Source organism: Panthera pardus, unplaced genomic scaffold (genome assembly GCF_024362965.1).
Source record: "Panthera pardus isolate Hobbes unplaced genomic scaffold, ASM2436296v1 HiC_scaffold_16, whole genome shotgun sequence".
NCBI classification, from domain to species: Eukaryota; Metazoa; Chordata; class Mammalia; order Carnivora; family Felidae; genus Panthera; species Panthera pardus.
In genome coordinates, this window is record NW_026526721.1 from 157,310,746 (window position 1) to 157,327,768 (window position 17,023).

The 17,023-nt window shown below is 44.7% G+C and overlaps 1 protein-coding gene across 2 annotated transcripts in view; it reads right to left on the minus strand.

Annotated features, from left to right (window-relative positions):
• Positions 1–301: 301 nt before the first annotated feature.
• Positions 302–17,023, minus strand: part of ZNF445 (zinc finger protein 445) — a 28,552-nt gene continuing 11,830 nt past the window's right edge. The window contains exons 2-7 of one of the 2 annotated variants that reach the window (XM_053904142.1): positions 12,526–13,100; positions 9,909–10,077; positions 9,480–9,556; positions 9,071–9,197; positions 8,468–8,578; positions 302–7,368 (exon numbers count right to left, since the gene is read on the minus strand). In XM_053904142.1, the coding sequence (XP_053760117.1) occupies positions 5,210–7,368; positions 8,468–8,578; positions 9,071–9,197; positions 9,480–9,556; positions 9,909–10,077; positions 12,526–12,960 (3,078 nt within the window). In that variant the 5' untranslated portion in view covers positions 12,961–13,100 and the 3' untranslated portion in view covers positions 302–5,209. The remainder of the gene's footprint in view (positions 7,369–8,467; positions 8,579–9,070; positions 9,198–9,479; positions 9,557–9,908; positions 10,078–12,525; positions 13,101–17,023) is intronic. The other variant, XM_053904143.1, reaches the window with a different exon arrangement.

Consider the following 17,023-nt stretch of genomic DNA (forward strand, 5'->3'; position numbering starts at 1 on the left):
GACAGGCACCCCAGCCAGTCAGTTGGCCTTGACTGCAAAGAAGGGCAAGTGACTCTGATTTTTATTGTGGTTAGGGGTGTGGGTTTCCAGGGCAATGGTTTGCATAAAGTTCACCTCAAGTGTTAACACAGTGCCTGGGTTTCCTTACCAGGTGGCCCAGATGTGAGGCAAAATGGGGAGGGCTTGAAAGCTGTCAGTTGTCAAACATCAAAAATGGGGTCGGACTCCATTACAGCCCCCCCTCCCTCCCCGTCCTGGGGTGGTACCAGGTTTCAAGTCACTACCTCCATGAAACATTAGATTTTTTTTTTTTTTTTTTGGCTTTTTACTTAGATATACCTACTGAACACAATTCTAAGTTCTTTTTCTTAAAATAATTGGTATGGTTTTTGACTCCTGACTGTAACCTGGGTGATACAAGTTTCTTTGCTATTCTTAACAGGGTTATTAGGATTAACGTAATATGCGTGGCAGTTGGGCATAAACATTTACTCCCCTTTCTTCATTTACCTAATAAAATGGAATGGCTAAGCATCTCCACCCACAGGATCCCATTTGTTAAACTTTTCTTTTTTTCATTTCCTAAACTCTTGAGTCTAAAGCTTTTGACCTCACTCGCTAGACTTAGGCCAAAAAGGTTAAAGAAAACAGACCTTATAATTTCCTATAAACTGACTGTCTTGGAGACGTGTCAATACATGGAGAGCATCCTCCTTCTTTTTAACTGATGTGTAGTGATTCCATCACAGATGGGACCAGAACTGTTCGACCTTTCCTTTACTAGTAGCCATTTGCGTTGCTACAGAGTTTTGTGGGTAAGGAAACGGGAGCCCTTGAGAGATTAAATGGCTCACTCTAAGTAACATTTCATAAACGGTAGGGCCAGGATTTCTATAAAGTCATGAGATAACAGAGCCCGTGCTTAAAAACACTTTTATAAGTATTTTAAGCAAACAGTTAAAAAAAAAAAAACCCACACTATCCTGTTAATCAACATGTTGACCCATCTACATCAATATTTAAAATGAAATAAAAACACAAGTGAAACTTCCATGTACCCTCCCTGATTCTATCTGCAAATCCCACCCTGGAAAGGCAGAACACGATTTTCACACAACATTTTAATACATGATTTTATACTCATCATATAATTTGAATCCACAGGAATATATTATTGTGCAAAACAATAACAACATTGTTTACCATATGCCAACAATGCTTACATGCCAGCCACTAACCAAAACACTTTACATGCATTATTTCATTAATCATCCCCCCTCCCCAAATTACCTTGTGAGGTTGGCAACTACTATCCCATTTCATTAAAAAAGTGAAACACAAGTTTAAATAATGTGCCCACAGATACACATTTAATTTGACATAAATGGGGTATACTGTACATAGCTTCTGCAACTTTCTCAGCATTTTTGATTTACCTATGTTGAAAGATGTAACTAGCTCTTTCACATTCACTTCCCAAAGTGGCAAGAACCACCCCTTTTATTTTATTTTGCTTTTCTGTTGAAGGAAATTTTGGTTTTTCCCACTCTTGCTACCTAAACAGTACTGCAATAAACAGTTTTACACAGATGTCCCTCCCCATGTGAAGTTCTTCTAGGATTTGTCCGGGAGTGAAGCTGCTGGTGACACACACAACTTTACAAGGTTTTGCAAGCTGCCTGGTACAGGAGCTGTTACAATTTCCACTCCCACCACAGTCAGGTCCTGCTGTCCCACACACATGCCCATGCAAGGGCTTACAGAAACCTGTCATCTTGAGGCGTGTGAGATGGTACATATCAACTGACACTTCCTGTGCTTTCTTCTCTGTACATGCCTCTGTGTGGGCTGATGGTCTGTCAGTGAGGCCGGGATTAACCACACTGAACAACCGATTCAAAGACTTTCCAATACCTACTCTTTTCTGGGGGTTCCCGGCCCTCTGGCTCTCCCCAGCCCCAACTTCACTTCTTCCCAGGCAGTAAGAGAAAGCAAGGCAGGGTTCAAAGAAGACTGCATGTTCTCTAGGGCGAGACGGGGTTCGACTTGAGAACTGGTGGCTGGGCAGTCAGAAGCTGTCAATGGGAACTGCGCCGCTGAGCTGCTAACTGGTGCGCCGGTGGGGGACCTCCAATCAACACTGCTCACGGTCCCTTCAAAACACTCCAATTCTGACTTAGCTGAACTAAACTCGGTCCCATATTCCTTAATAGAGGTAATTCTGTGCAAAATCTCCTCAGCATGGCAAACAAATAAGCACCCAGCTCTGGACTCCCGAGTACCCTGTCTGGCTGCAGTGGCAGGCATAACTCCTAGAAACTTGGACAATACTTGCAGAGTAAGATACAGGCACAAGGAGAGGTGGGACCAGGGGAGAGGCCTTAGATGGATGAGGGGTAGGGAGGGCCGGGCCTTGAAGGGTGAGGACCTGGGAGAGCATGGGTAGGGTCTACACTCGTGGAGAAGGGAGTCAGCACAAAGCAGGCTGGTCCAAGGGTGTTCAGGGGCACGCAATGAAGTTAAATCCAACACTGATTACACCAAAATGTTTAGCAGTTAGCTCTAAGTAGTAAGACTTTTCTCCTTTTCCTTTTACTTCATCTGTATTTACTAATAATTCTAGAATAATCATGTATTACTCATATAATTAATATTATTTAAAAACTCAGGTTATTAAACAGACTCCATCAGCACAACCCCAAGATATTAAAGTCTTACCTCAGCATACAGGGATTTCTGTTGATTTTTACTTCTTTGAACATTTCAAATTGTGGTGTGAATGTTTAAAAGTAAGTATGTCTCACTTTATAAAAATGGCAGTAGAAAACCCCTATTGGGGCATGAACTCTATGAGGTGACAGTGGCACAAGGAGTTGGGGGAGGGTGGTGAAAATACGAACAGAAAAGGGTATTACCTTGGTTGTAGCACCAACTGATTTGAAGCTGAAACTGATATGGAGCTGCAGTTCTGGGAGGGCTCTGGTTCCAGATATCAGCTACCTAACCCAGAGCCCCGTATACCAAGTCCTCTTTTGCCACTCCTAGGATCAGGGAGCTTGATTACTCTAATTTTACACACCCGACAGTAGATGAAGATGTTCAGTGACTTGTCCAGGATCATTTTGCCAAGAAAAGTCACACTGAGCCTGAACTCAGATCTGATAACTCCAAGGCCCTTCCCATGACCCTGGGCCCTCAGTACATGGGTCTCTGGTCCCTGCCCAGCCACTTCTAGAGCCAGTTTTTGCTACTTTACCAGTGATGGGACACCCAATTCCAGGCCAGAGGCAGCTGCTGCTGTAGGAAAAGGATGAAGAGCCAAGATGACCAAACCTTCCTGAATACAAAGCTGAATGGGGACCAGAACACAAACAAGGATCTGCCGCAGTTATCTCCCTCTTCCCCACCCCTGCCTATTCCATGTGACATCACCACAAAGCATCAAAGCCTTCATTTTCACCCGCCTACGACAATCCAGAAAGGATAAGAGTACTTGTACTGTACTGAAAGTACATTTTTTAGGTTCGTTTCTTCTTACTATAAGAAATGGCCTGTCCACCAGGTGTACCCTGACACACAGCAGTAAAACATAGTCTGGGATGGTGCTCTACTATCAAGTGAGATATTTTATTCTTATATTCATAATGTGAGCTCTTCAATAATCAGAAGTAATGGCTACCTACATACATTTTAGAAAAATCAGTCCTTTACCCTTACACCACCAGCTGATTCTTGCTATGTGCTTCAAGTCAAGTTGGCAAATGAGATGGGGGTGCCTCCCCCCACCAGACCACCTTTCCTCCAGAGGGCGTCAGTCATGTGAACTGGTACCTTTGGGTTGAACCTCATGCCAGCACCGGATCTGACATGAGAAGAAGGCTACATGAAGGTTAGAGGGTCCCGTAGTGTCCCGTACAGATGCAAGTGCAATAATTAAACATTTAGAATTGTTGATGAGAGCTGTAAGTCTTGTAGAAAATTCAGACATTTTGAGGGGAAAGGAGATAGTCCCATTCATGGAAACTGGCAGCAGGGATAACTAACTGCATGAGTCCTCGGGTCTGCGGTTAACCCTTGTAAATGTTAACTCACAGAGTACATTACTCCTCAACTCAAAACTGTCCCAAAGCTCCCGACCTCCATACCTCCCTGTGAAGCAGCTCCGGCCCCTGGGGGGACTCCATGGTGCTCACGCCACTTGGCCCACCAGCTCTCTGGGGCCCCTTCTTCTGCTGGTTCCCTTGACTCTAGCCCAAGGGCCTCCCTACTATTCTCCAAGATACCAGACAAGACCCCACCTCCTGTGCCTGGACCAAGTTTCACCTCTTCAGTTGAAGCCCTCTCTAACTAGCCTACTTAAAATCGCAACCCACCTCCTAATCCAGCACTGCCTCTCACTCTTCTCTGATTCATTCTGTCCACAACACATATCGCCATCCAAAGCACTATGTATCTCATTAGTTCATTGTCTGTAAAGATCCAAGACAGCAGATTTTTTGTCTATTCCAGTCACTGCTGGGTCTCTAGCACACACAACAGTGCCTGGCATATGGAAGGTGCTCAGCACATTTCTGTTGGAACACATGGCCCATTGCTGACCCTGCAGACTGTGGGTAGAGACAGCAACGGGGCACTGGGAGAGCCCCATTCTCCAGGTGGTTGAGTCCAACCCTGCTCTCTTCCACGTGCCACTGAGACAACTGTATGCCCGTGGCATATCTCCAAAGCCAGGCGTGAAGGCCAAAGCTGCAGCCAGAACTCCCAGGAGGCAACTGGGGAGACTAGGAGTTCTTGCTGTTGCTGCTGCTGCAACTTGTGAGATCAAATAGAATACACACCACCACAGTATCCAACTGGCCCCTTCCCAGCAGCTGCAGCCCATCACACCATAGACATTTCATCAAACAACACAGGGCAATGGTATCTGCCTTTAGACTTATACCTAAGTCTGGGGGAGCTCCAGGCCACTGTGCAAAGGCCGCTCCTGGGGCCCAAGCCTCCAGAAGGGCCCCCCAAAACAGGTTGCTGCTCTTCCCCAGCAGGTAGGAAAGGAAATGCCCTGAGTTTTTGACCTCAGGATTCTCTGCCACCAGCTTCAAAACCAGAAAGGGCTGGACCCTTTGTGAAGGCTTTTTCCACACTGCCCACAATTAAGGGTTCTCTGGCAGGGCAGCTAGGAACCCCTCTCCCCCCACTGTCAAAACCCAAGCTAATCTCTAATATGGTTTTTCATATGCCGAGCCAAATTTGAAGACCACCTGAAGGTATTCCCACACTCTCTGCATTTGAAGGGCCTCTCTCGGGTATGAAATCTCTTGTGGCTAATGAGCTGTGAGCTTTTGTTAAAAGTTTTCCCACAGGTGCTACATTTGTGGCACTTTTTCCCAATGGGTATGTTCTGGAGTCCGGTGAGCCTGGAGCTCTGGTCACAAGCTTCCTCAGAATCTTCAAGTGGCTTCTCCCCACTTGGTTTTAATTCCTGTAAAGTCACCCCTGTGTCCTGGCAGGAAGATAATGCAGCCAGGCTGCATTCAGACTGTGCCACTCTGGTGTGTTTTCTTTGATGAATGCGGAGAGTATGTCTTCCAATAAAATCTTTCCCACACCACTGACATTTAAAAGGTCTCTCTTTAGTGTGGATTCTCTGATGATTAACAAGGCGATGTTTTCTATCGTAAGATTTCCCACACAGATTACACTTATAGCGCTTCTCTCCACTATGTATTCCCTTATGATCTACAAGACTTCTTTTGCGTGTAAAAGTTTTCCCACATTCTTGGCACCAAAAAGGTTTCTCACCAGTGAGGATCTGCGGCTGCAGATTTGGAGTGTTTTCACTTTCGTGGCACTCGTACCGTTTCTCCAAAGAGTGAATCCTCTGATGTCGGGAGAGGTTAGAACTCCATCTGAAAGCTTTCCCACATTCCCTGCACTTATAAGGCTTTTCTCTGGTGTGAATTCTCTGATGGATGAGGAGGAACGAGTGATTGCGGAAGGCTTTGCCACACTGGCTACATTTGTAGGCTTCCTCTGTACTGCTCGGAGGAACCTGGAGCACTGTGTCCTGACTTGAAGACGGCCCATCCTCGGGTCTTCTTTGAATGGCATGCTGCTTCTTATGAGCAATAAAGGCTGACCGATGGGTAAACTCTTTTTCACATTCACTGCATCTGTAGGGCTTCTCACCTGTGTGAATTCTCTGATGATCAATGAGAGATTTCTTCCGAGTGAATGTTTTCCCACACTGCTGACATGGAAAGGCTTTCTCCCGAGCAGGGGCACCCTGGGGCTGACCGCAGCTGGAGGCCAGTCTGAAGTCCTTACGTTTGTCTTGATCATAGAACTTTTCTTCCTGGTGCATTCTCATATGACGGGTGAAATTTGATCTCCACCTGAAGGTTTTCCTACATTTGGTACATTTATAAGGTTTCTCCTGAGTGTGGACCCTTTGATGTTCAACAACATACGATTTACAGTGGAATGATTTCCTACACTGACTGCAGTCAAAAAGCTTCCCCCTACTCTGGTCTCTCAAATGATGATCAAATCCTGAGCCACAGGTGAGAGCTTCCTCATACTGATTAGACTCAAGAGATTTCTGCTTCGCATGGGTTTCCTGGTGTAGGCGGTAGGCAGACAGGCGTCTGAAAGCCTTGTCGCATAAACTGCATTTATAAGGTTTCACTCCAGTGTGAATCTTCTCGTGTCGCACACAGTTTGAGCTCCACCTAAAGGCTTTCCCACACACCCTGCATTTAAATGGTTTCTCTTGAGTGTGAAGTCTCTGATGACACGCGAGATGAGAGCTATGACTGAAGGCCCTCCCACAGTCACTGCACTTATATGAGGTCTCCACCATGTGAAGATTCTGCCCACGCTGGTGATGTGGGCTAAGGCTAAAATCTTTCCCATGTACATCCTTTGCATTCCCTTTTAGTCCAGCATGAATTCTCTGATGGAGGCTAAACCCGCCAACGATGCGCCTGAGCCCTTTCCCATATTCCTTGTAATCATAGTGGTATGAACTCCCTCTGAAGTGTCTGCCACAGCCATGTTTTAGGGATCGCTTTCTTCTGGGAACCCTCAAATACGTAGCATGTTTTAAATTAAGACTAGCACTTCTTCCTGACTCTTCAGATTCTTTTGCTGTCCTGTGACTGAACTTGGTCTCTTCCTTCTTAACTCTTGATTGTATGGGGCTTCCACACTGTTGCTTTAGCCTGCTCTTCTTTTCAAGAGATTCTCTGAGCCTGATTCCCTCAGAAACACTCATCACACAACATTCTGATGGCACAGCAAAGGTTTCTGCTTCTTCCAAAGGTTCATGTTTTAAGACGAACTTGTTTGTTTTAATCTGGAGCTCACCTCCTGACACAAAATAAAACAAACGACAGTGTACTTTTTCCCCATACTTGGAACTGCAGAAAGCACCGAAGGACAAAAAAAAAATGCCACAATCTTGGGTGGTGAGGCTTTTGCCTGACTACCAATACCTTTACCAAAGAATCAGGGAAGGCAAAACATGGAAGAGTATTCCAGATGACAGGGAAGGGAGGAGAAGCAAGGTGGGCACAGAAGCTAGACATATGCAGAAATCACATCTAGTTGAAAAACAGAGCTGAAAAGTGAGTGTTAAACAGCAAAAGAGGGGAGAGGAGTCCTGGCATAAGAGGGTAAGAAGGTCCACAAGAGCCCAGGGGAGGGATCCATGGAGGACTGGATGAAAGAACTGAATGTCAAGCCTATCGCAGGGGCAAAGAAGAGAAGCTGGAGTGGAATCAGGGCTCTTCATAGCACAAAGGGACAGGCACGGGCCTACGGGCCAGCAGGAGTGCAGCAGAGGAAGGAGGAGGACCATCACTGACTGGAAAAGACTGCAACAGTGAAGCCCTCCAGTGGGCAAGAACACTTACTGAAAGGGTTTCTGGGGAAGGAGCAGGGCCAGAAACAAATGTCTAATAGGCCAGTCTGGAGGGGGGGAAGCCCAGAAACCCAGCATTCCTTAGCATCACTGTTAAGGATCTTCCTTCTAGCAAACATCAAAGTTCCCTCTGACTTACTTGGTATAAAAGACTTTAAGAAAGAGAAGAGTTGGGGCACCTGCGTGGCTCAGTAAGTTAAATATCTGACTTGATTTCAGCTCAGGTCATGATCTCATAATTTGTGAGTTCAAGCCCTGTGTCGGGGATTCTCTCTCTCTCACTGCCCCTCCCCCACCCCCGAGATAAATAAACTTGAAAGAAAGAAAGAAAGAAAGAAAGAAAGAAAGAAAGAGAGAAAGAAAGAAAGAAAGAGAAAGAAAGAAAGAAAGAAAGAAAGAAAGAAAGAAAGAAAGAAAGAAAAGAAAAGAAAAGAAGAAAGAAAGAAAGAAAGAAAGAAAGAAAGAAAGAAAGAAAGAAAGAAAGAAAGAAAGAAAGAAAAGAGTAGATGTGAGAGAAGCAGGATCTGGAGGGTCTCTGGAACTCACCTGCAGGGGCAACACCTGGATTCCCCTTGGGCTGAGCTCCTTGGACATTCAGGCCCCATGGCTCCCTTGCCTCCAACCAGGAAATCAGAACAGGTTTGGTGAATGGCCCCACTGCAGAAGAGAAGGGAATGAGATGAGATGGAAGGGTGGATGAATCACACAGAATTACTCTCCAGGACCCTCTCAGGCCTCAGGTCCTGGCAAGGATGAGGGAAAGGCCAGGGAAGCTGGTGGAAGAAGCTAGGACAGGAGGCCCAGGCAGCCATTTCCAACAGCTCTGAACAGAGATAAAAGAGGCTGAAAGAAGTCACAGCCAAAAGGATCATTAGGATTCTCTGGAGGTGGGAGCCACGTGACAACTCACTCAGTTAAATCAACCAACATTTTTTTGGATGTCTAACTAGGAACTGGACATATATGACTTTTAATCTTAACAATAATCCTGCATGACAATCATCATTATCACCATGCTTCAAGAGAAGAGACTGAGGTGACAGCGAGCCAAGATCTAAGTCCAGGTCAGGCCCCTGTCTAGGCACCATAATAAAAACTAAGAAGGCAGAAGTAAAAGTGGGTAGAAGTATGGGGAAATTAATGTCTTACCCAGAGAAACCATGTTCCCATAATTCTCCAGCATCACATCCCTATATAAGTTCCTCTGAGCAGGGTCCAGCCATCTCCACTCATCCTGGGAGAAGATCACTTCCACGTCCTTGAATGTCACAGCCTCCTGAAAAACACAGTCCTATGTCCAAGAGCCGGTCTACAGCTCCCGGCTTTTGTAAAGGGGGAGGCTCTGAGTGAGAACAAGATGGATCTGGTAAGGGTGAAAAAGAAGAGCATCACGCAGCAGAAGAGCTCTGGGCTCAAGGGGGATAATCTGGTCTCTAGGACATAGGTCTCTGGATGTGAGGTCACTGGACACAGAGACTCAAGATGAGGGGGAGCCTCAGCAGCTCCATTAGGCAGCAATGCTGGGATGTCACGAAGGACCAAAGGTCCTGTGGCTCACCTGAGGCTGGGCTGTCAACAGGTCTCCTGGGCACCCCTCTCTTTGGGAAAGAGCAGGAGCCTGGGCAACAGGAGGCTCTGAAGGAGAAGAAAGAGCCATGAGAGAAGGTAACCCAGCTCTTGGCACCCCACTGAGTAGGCCTACTCTTCCCCCACATAGAGGACTCCTGGGCCCACGAGCAGGTATGGACTATTGTTAAATATCCATTTCACATTTCCCCAATGTCCACTGAGGGCTGGGGGGTGAGCAGTGCGGGGTACAATGGGAGGAGGAAAGGCTAGGTGGACATGGGTCACAGAAGGCAAAAAGGACACAAGGCTAAGGGCCAAGATAGAAAGGGATTCTCATGTGAGGACAGATGGTGAAATGACAACACTAATCTGGGATGTGTGGCATATGGCTGGGGTCTTAGAGCCAGATGGCGAGTACCGGATTGCCCAGCCAGGAAGTCACACACTCCTATTTCATAGGGAGGCTCCAGGTGGTCCCCAAGAGTAGAGCTGCTCCTGAGAGGTGAAGCAGGGGGCCATATCTGTGAGGCTCGCAGGGTTCCTGTACCCATCCAACGCACATCTGGGCTCTGGGCAAGGGCTGGGTCCTGGTGAGAAGAAAATGTTGTGAGAGAATCCCCATGGGAATCAGAAAGCAAACTCAGAGAAGAGGCCACATGGCCAATCTTTAGGGGCAGGGACCCAGGGAAGGGCAGGCCAGGCCCTTTCTTATCTGTAAGTAGAGGGAAAAGGAGGAGGAGAAAGCCCAAGGGGGACCTCCTCACCCCTCAGCCTCCCTGGCCTCTAATGTGGACCATGAGGGAGACAGGTGGAGTCAGATGCCAGCTACAACATAGGAAACACCCAGCAAGGCAATGCTGTCAGGCCTCAGGTGCTGCAGTGACTCCTCCCCACTAACCCTCAACCCCACCCCTGGTCTGGAACTTAGAAATGAGAGAGAAGAGATTTATCCCTGAGTTAAATTGATAATGGTTCACAAGAAAGATGCAGACAGATAACATCTCCCAAGTATCAGGGACTGTTCTAGGCAGTGATAAGCAAAGTGACTTCAAAGGACAGCTCCCAGACATTAATCTGATTGAGATGGTAAGTAACACTACCAGTGAGGCAATATTACTTGTGAGGGTCAGCCATGGGACCATAAAAGAAGAAGTCTCAGATCCAAAAAATGACAGTGCCCATCCAAGCAAACACTTGGAAAGAGCCAATTTGCCCTGGGACTTCAAATGGCTCCAGTCTCTGAGGCAAGGCTATCCCTGATGGAGAAATGAGGATAGAAAGCTTATGGCTAATGCACTGTAAGTTTTTTCTGGTTCTCTGGCCAAGACACTGACTACACTGCTACGGACGAATCTTAGCCTGAGGCTGTTAAACATCTTAAAGATGATGAACCTGGTCCTCCCAAACCCTACCAAAAAGAGAATAAAGAAACAATACAACGATGGAAGCACACAGCCCAATGAGTTTAAGGACAAACATTATCGGGCCCTAGTTGCTCAATTCTTATGAACCATAGGGTGATTCTGTAATTTTATGTGCATCTTGAGTTTTTCTGCTCACTTTTCAGAATTTAGAAGGTGTTCTCCCAGCCTGTTTTGTTTTCTAATTTCTAACTACTTTCAACCAGGCAGACCCTGTCTGCACATTTGGCAATGTTTTCATGGATTTTCGAATTCTAAATGAGTTAAATGTAACCAAGCTACAATTATGTACCTACTATGAACCTTATTTGCTTTAATAAATTATTTTTCAGTCCTTTTGAACATCTTGGTGTTTCAGCAAAAATGATAAATGCTCTTTTAGATTTTTAAAAATAGTAACCAATGTTATGCAAAGAGCTTTCTTTTTTAATACCTTGTATTGATTTATTACCTTTTACTACTGGTAGATGTTCAGTCAGATGTGTTACTCAACTGACTTAATTTTCATATTATATTTGGGGGAAGAGTATGCCAAATACGTTTCAAATATCTTAAAGGTGGGGTGCCTAGGTAGCTCAGTCAGTTAAGTGTCCGGTGCTTGATTTCTACCCAGGTCATGATGACAGTTTGTGGGATTGAGCTCCACATCAGGTTCTGCACTGTCAGCTTGGGATTCTCTTTCTCTCCCTCTCTCTGTCCCTCCCCCACCTCTCAAAATAAGTGAATAAACATTTTAAAAAATCTTAAAGGTAACTTTCATTTATGCATGCATCATATATGTAGACTTACACATATTTTTACTGAAAAAAAATTTTAAAGCCTATAAAAATGATAAATCCTCTTTAAAAAAAAAACCCTCAAGCTACAGGAAGCACTGAGAGGCTTGCTTGTGTGTAGCACAAGGGGCACACAGAGCTCACTTTAACTGACTGGCTGCTCTATTGCCAGCCCTAGAGCTCTGTTTCCCAGGTCTAAGGCTGGAACTGGGGACATGGTAGGCACTCAAACAGACACTGAACAAATTTGTTTGCATATCCTTTTCAATAAAGTGAGGCTCTGAAAGAATGTGAGCAAGAACAATGAGGCTGTGGAATAAATCTTCCAATTTCCTGGCCCTGGGCTGACCCTCAGTACTCTTCTTACCCTTGACCCCTGCAGAGAATAAATCCTCAAAAGCTTACTAAGAAAGAAGGAACATGTTATGAGTGCACTGCATTTATAGGTCTTAAAAGGCACACAGAAGCCAAGAGTCCTGACTCTAACAAGCAAGAGACATCACCCCCGCTTAACCAGTCAGTATCCAGTCAAATTGGGTCTGTGGAGATAGACTCCCATAATCTAAGTTACTGTGTCCAAAAACTCATCGCTGTTATCTCTGGATACTTGCTGACCCTCTTCCTGGAGCTAACTGTCCTCTGGAAGGGCGAGAAGGGCTGCTGCTAAAAGGTCCTTGGACCAGAGCCCAGTTCTCTGCTGCTCAGGTGCCGTGGGAATGAGAAGGGAAGACTTTCCCTGCATTCCTCAGTGCTGAGCGTTCAGAGGCCCAACCCAGTCCCTCTAGACAAGCTGGCTCACTGACAGGCAGAGTTCACTGAGTACTATACACTTGCTCACCCTCAGCCTCCACGGTGTCCCATCGACATCCCTCTGCAGCTCTTCCAGCAGGGCCACGGCCTCCCCACCACTCTCAGGGTGATGCAGCTGTACCCAGGTCCGGAGCTCCCCAGGCAAGATGCTAAGGAATTGCTCCAGCACCAGCAGTTCCAGGATCTGGGCCTTGGAGAGAATGTCAGGCCTCAGCCACCAGCGGCAGAGCTCCCGGAGCCGGCTCAAAGTCTCTAGGGGCCCAGAAGATTCATGGTAGCGAAGCTGTCTGAAGAGCTGGCGGAACAGCTCCTGGCCAGAACGGTTGAGTGTCTGTGGCCTGGCAGCCTGCGCTGAAGTGTAGCCTTCATCCTCTTCTTCCTTCTTTACCATCTGAAGCCGCCCTTGTTCCCTTGAAGCCCGGGCCTGAGCTGGATGGACAGCATACCACCTGCCTGGAGGCATCACTCCTGTTCAGGGTCTACCCAGCAGAGTGCAAACCAAGTCTATGTTAGCTGTGTCGCTGCTGGGACCTCAGGAGTAGTTTTTCAGCACAGTGGTGGGCAACGTCATTTGCTGGGGCATCAGACATCACTGGTAAGAGACTAAAATAACAAATATTAATATTCAGGAGGATGAGAATGATGGTGCAGTTAGATCCTGGTAGCCAGGATCATTTTTGGATGTGCAAAAAGAGGGCACATGACCGTTTGCATACTCGTGCCTGCCCATATCAAGCAGACCACAGGGCTAGATTGTCACATTTTGGGGTAAACTAAGATAATAACCACACTGATGAAGGAAAAAAAAAAAAGATCCAAATATGGAAATGAGAAATGAAAGAAGAAACATACTACTGACTACTGGAATTTTTAAAAGATAATTTTTGCCAATAAATTAAATACATTACATGAAATTGACAAGTAGTTACAGTAGTTATAAAACACAAACTACTAAAATTGGTTCAAGAAGAAACACAAGATCTGAATAGACCTGTAACAAGTAAAGAGATTAAATTAGTAGTCAAAACTACCCATAAAGAAAAGCAAAGACCCAAATGGCTTTATTGCTGAATTCTCCCAAATATTTAAAGAAAAAAATAATACTGATTCTTCATAAGCTCTTCAAAGACACAGAAGAGAAGAACACGTCCCAGTTCATTCTAGGAGGCCAGTATTACCTTGATACCAAAACCAGACAGACAAGTATCTCTTATGTATATAAATGCAAACATTCTGGACAATATACTAGCAAAATAAAATCCACTAACATACGAAAAGAATTATATACCATGACCATGTGAGATTGATCCTAGGAATGCAAGATTGTTTAACATATCAATAAACACAAAACAAAAATCACATAATGATGTAAATAGGAGCAAAAATTTTTTTTTTACAAAACCCAAACTTTTCATGACAAAAGCAATCACTAGAAATAGAAAGGAACTTCTAATTCTGGCAAAACACCTCTATGAAAACCCACAGTTAACATCAAACTTAGTAGTTAAAAACCAAATGTTTCCCCCCAAAAAGTGAGAATAAGACAAGGATGTCCATTCTCAACTCTTCTCTTTAACACTGTCCAGGAGGTTTCTTAGGCACTTAGGTAAATAAATAAATAAATAAATAAATAAATTAATTAATTAATTAATTAATTTTTAAAAAGGGGGGTGGGGGGAAGCTTTCAGGGAAAATGGCTGGAAATAGGAGGATCATGGGCTCACCTAGCCTCACTTCATCCCACAGATACACCTGATAACACCCATATCAGTGTAAATAACCCAGAAAACAACTGAAGACTAGAAGCACAGATTCTCCACAGCTAAATGTATAGAAGAGGCCACAATGAAGAGGGTAGAAAGGGCAAAGACATGGACAGGAGGGAACATGTGGGGTGGACAAAGGACAGGAACAAACCCCAAACCAGGCACCCCAGGTACAGAGGACCTGTACTGGGAAGACAAGTCTGCACAATATTTGACCGTGAAAACCAGAAGGGCTTAATTTCTCAAGTTCTTACAACCAGTGGTACTTAACACCTGGAACTTTAAAAATTAGCGGGATCAACTCTGGGAAGGGCAATGGGAAACTAAGTCTCTGCCCTTAAAAGGAAAGCACAACAAACAGCCCCACTGAGATTCGGCAGAGAAGCAGCAGTTTGCAAAACACCTCGGGTATACAAGAAAGAGATTTATTTACTAATCTCAAAAGCATGTGCTGGGGGAGCAGGTATCTTTAGGAGGCTTCTCCAAGAACAAAAGAGCTGGTAGGAGCCATTTCCCTCTCACTCCCCACAACGTACATACAGGGACACCTGCCGGAACCAGCACAGTGTGAACACTCTCCACCTAGCTTGTTAATAGTGCCGCCATCTCCTGTAACCTACCCCCTCCAACAAGCCCTCAGCACCATTACATCCAAAGTGGTACCACGAGCCTGGCAGTGTGCAAGCACCCCCAAGGGGGGCCAGCACCAATCCAAATTGACTCCTGCCCAGCAGAAAGGGGAAAACAACCACACACATTAGTCTCCAGGGCCCCAGCAGTGGGCCGGGGGCAGACATTTGTCTGGCAGCAGGCCTCACCTACTGATGAAAGCTTCTCAGGGAACAACACAGGGAGAGTACCCTGCAGTTTGGTGCTACCACAGCTCTGGAAAACACATGGTCTAACTTAATTCAAGCCCAAGATGGCCCTTGACTGGCCCACTAACAACACAGGATACAAACCGTGCCCACAACAGGCAAAGAGAGCCATTGCAGATGCTGGATAGAAGGCAAACATGGCTCAGCGACAACAGTAGGGAACATCTAACACACATAAGAGATATATTTACAATGCCAGGCTCTGGTGAATAAGGTACACTGTGCTGCAGGGTACTATAGGACCTCTTCTGTATAAGGCCACTACTTCCAACAGGAAGAGACATAGGTGACTTTACTAATATACAGAAACAGACACAGACACCTAGACAAAACAAGGAAATAGGAATATGTCCCAAATGAAAGTACAGAACAAAATATCAGCAAAAGACCTAAACAAAATGGAGATAAGTAATACACCTGATAGAAAACTAAAAGTAATAGTCATAAAGATACCCACCAGACTTAAGAGTGGAGGACCTCAGTAAGACCCTCAACAAACAGATAAAAAATATAAAAATGAACCAGAGATGAAAAACTCAATAACTGGAATTAAAAATACACTACAGAAAATAAAGAGTAGACTAGAGGGAGTAGAAAAATAGATCAGCAATCCTGAGGATAGAGTAATGGAAAGTAACCAAGTTGAACAGGAGAGCGAAAAAAGAATAATTAAAAATTAAAGTAGATTAGGGAATTCAACAACACCATCAAGCATAATAACATTTGTATTATAGGGATCCCAGAAGGAGAAGAGAGCGAAAAGGGGACAGAAAATGTATTTGAAGAAATAATAGCTGAAAACTCCCCAAATCTGGAGAAGGAAACAAACAAAAAAATCCAGATCCAGAAGGTACAGAGAATCCCCCCCAAAATCAACCCACAGAGGTCCACACCAAGACACCTAATAATTAAAATGGCAAAGACTAATGATAAAGAAAGAATTTTAAAAGCAGCAAGAGAAAAGAAGACAGTTACATACAAGGGAAACTCTGTAAGGCTATCAGTGGATTTTTCAGAACGGAGTGACAGGATATGGTCAAAGTGCTGAAAGGAAACACTATGCAGTCAAGAATACTCTATCCAGCAAAGCTATCATTCAGAAGTGAAGGAGAGAGAAAAAGTTTCCAGACCAACAAATGAATTCATCAACTAAATCAGCTTTAAAAGAAATGTTAAAAGGCACTCTTTGAGTGGAAAGGAAAGACCATAAGCAGGAGTAAAAAGAATAGGAAGCAAAAACGCAGTAAATTAAGTGTACCTATAAAATTCAGGCAAGGGATTCACAAAATAAAATGATGTGAAGTATGGCACCATATACTTAAAACATGGGTTGGAGAGGAATAAAAATTTAGTGCTTTTAGAATGGGTTCAAACTTAAGCAACCACCAACTTAACATACAGCACTATATACATAAAATGCTATATATATACACCTAATGGTGACCACAAATCAAAAACTGACAATAGATATGCAAATAACAAAGAAAGGGGAATTCAAGAATATCACTAAAGAAAGCCAGCAGACCCAAGAGAGAAGAGAGCAAGAGAAGAAAGGGACAGGGAAGAACTACAAAAAACAACCATAAAACAAGTAACAAAATGGCAATAAATACATATCCATCAGTAACTACTTTGAGCGTAAATGGACTAAACGCTCCGATCAAAAGACACTGGGTGACAGAGAAGACAAAAACCCAAGACCTGGGTTTATATGCTGCCTACAAGAAGACTCACTTCAGACAAGAAGACACATGTATATTGAAAGTCAAGGGATGGAGAAGCATTTATCACCCAAATGGAAGTAAAAAGAAAGCCAGGTAGCGATCCAATGCAATGAAATAACATCCATATCATAGGAGTCCCAGAAGAGAAAAAGGGGCAT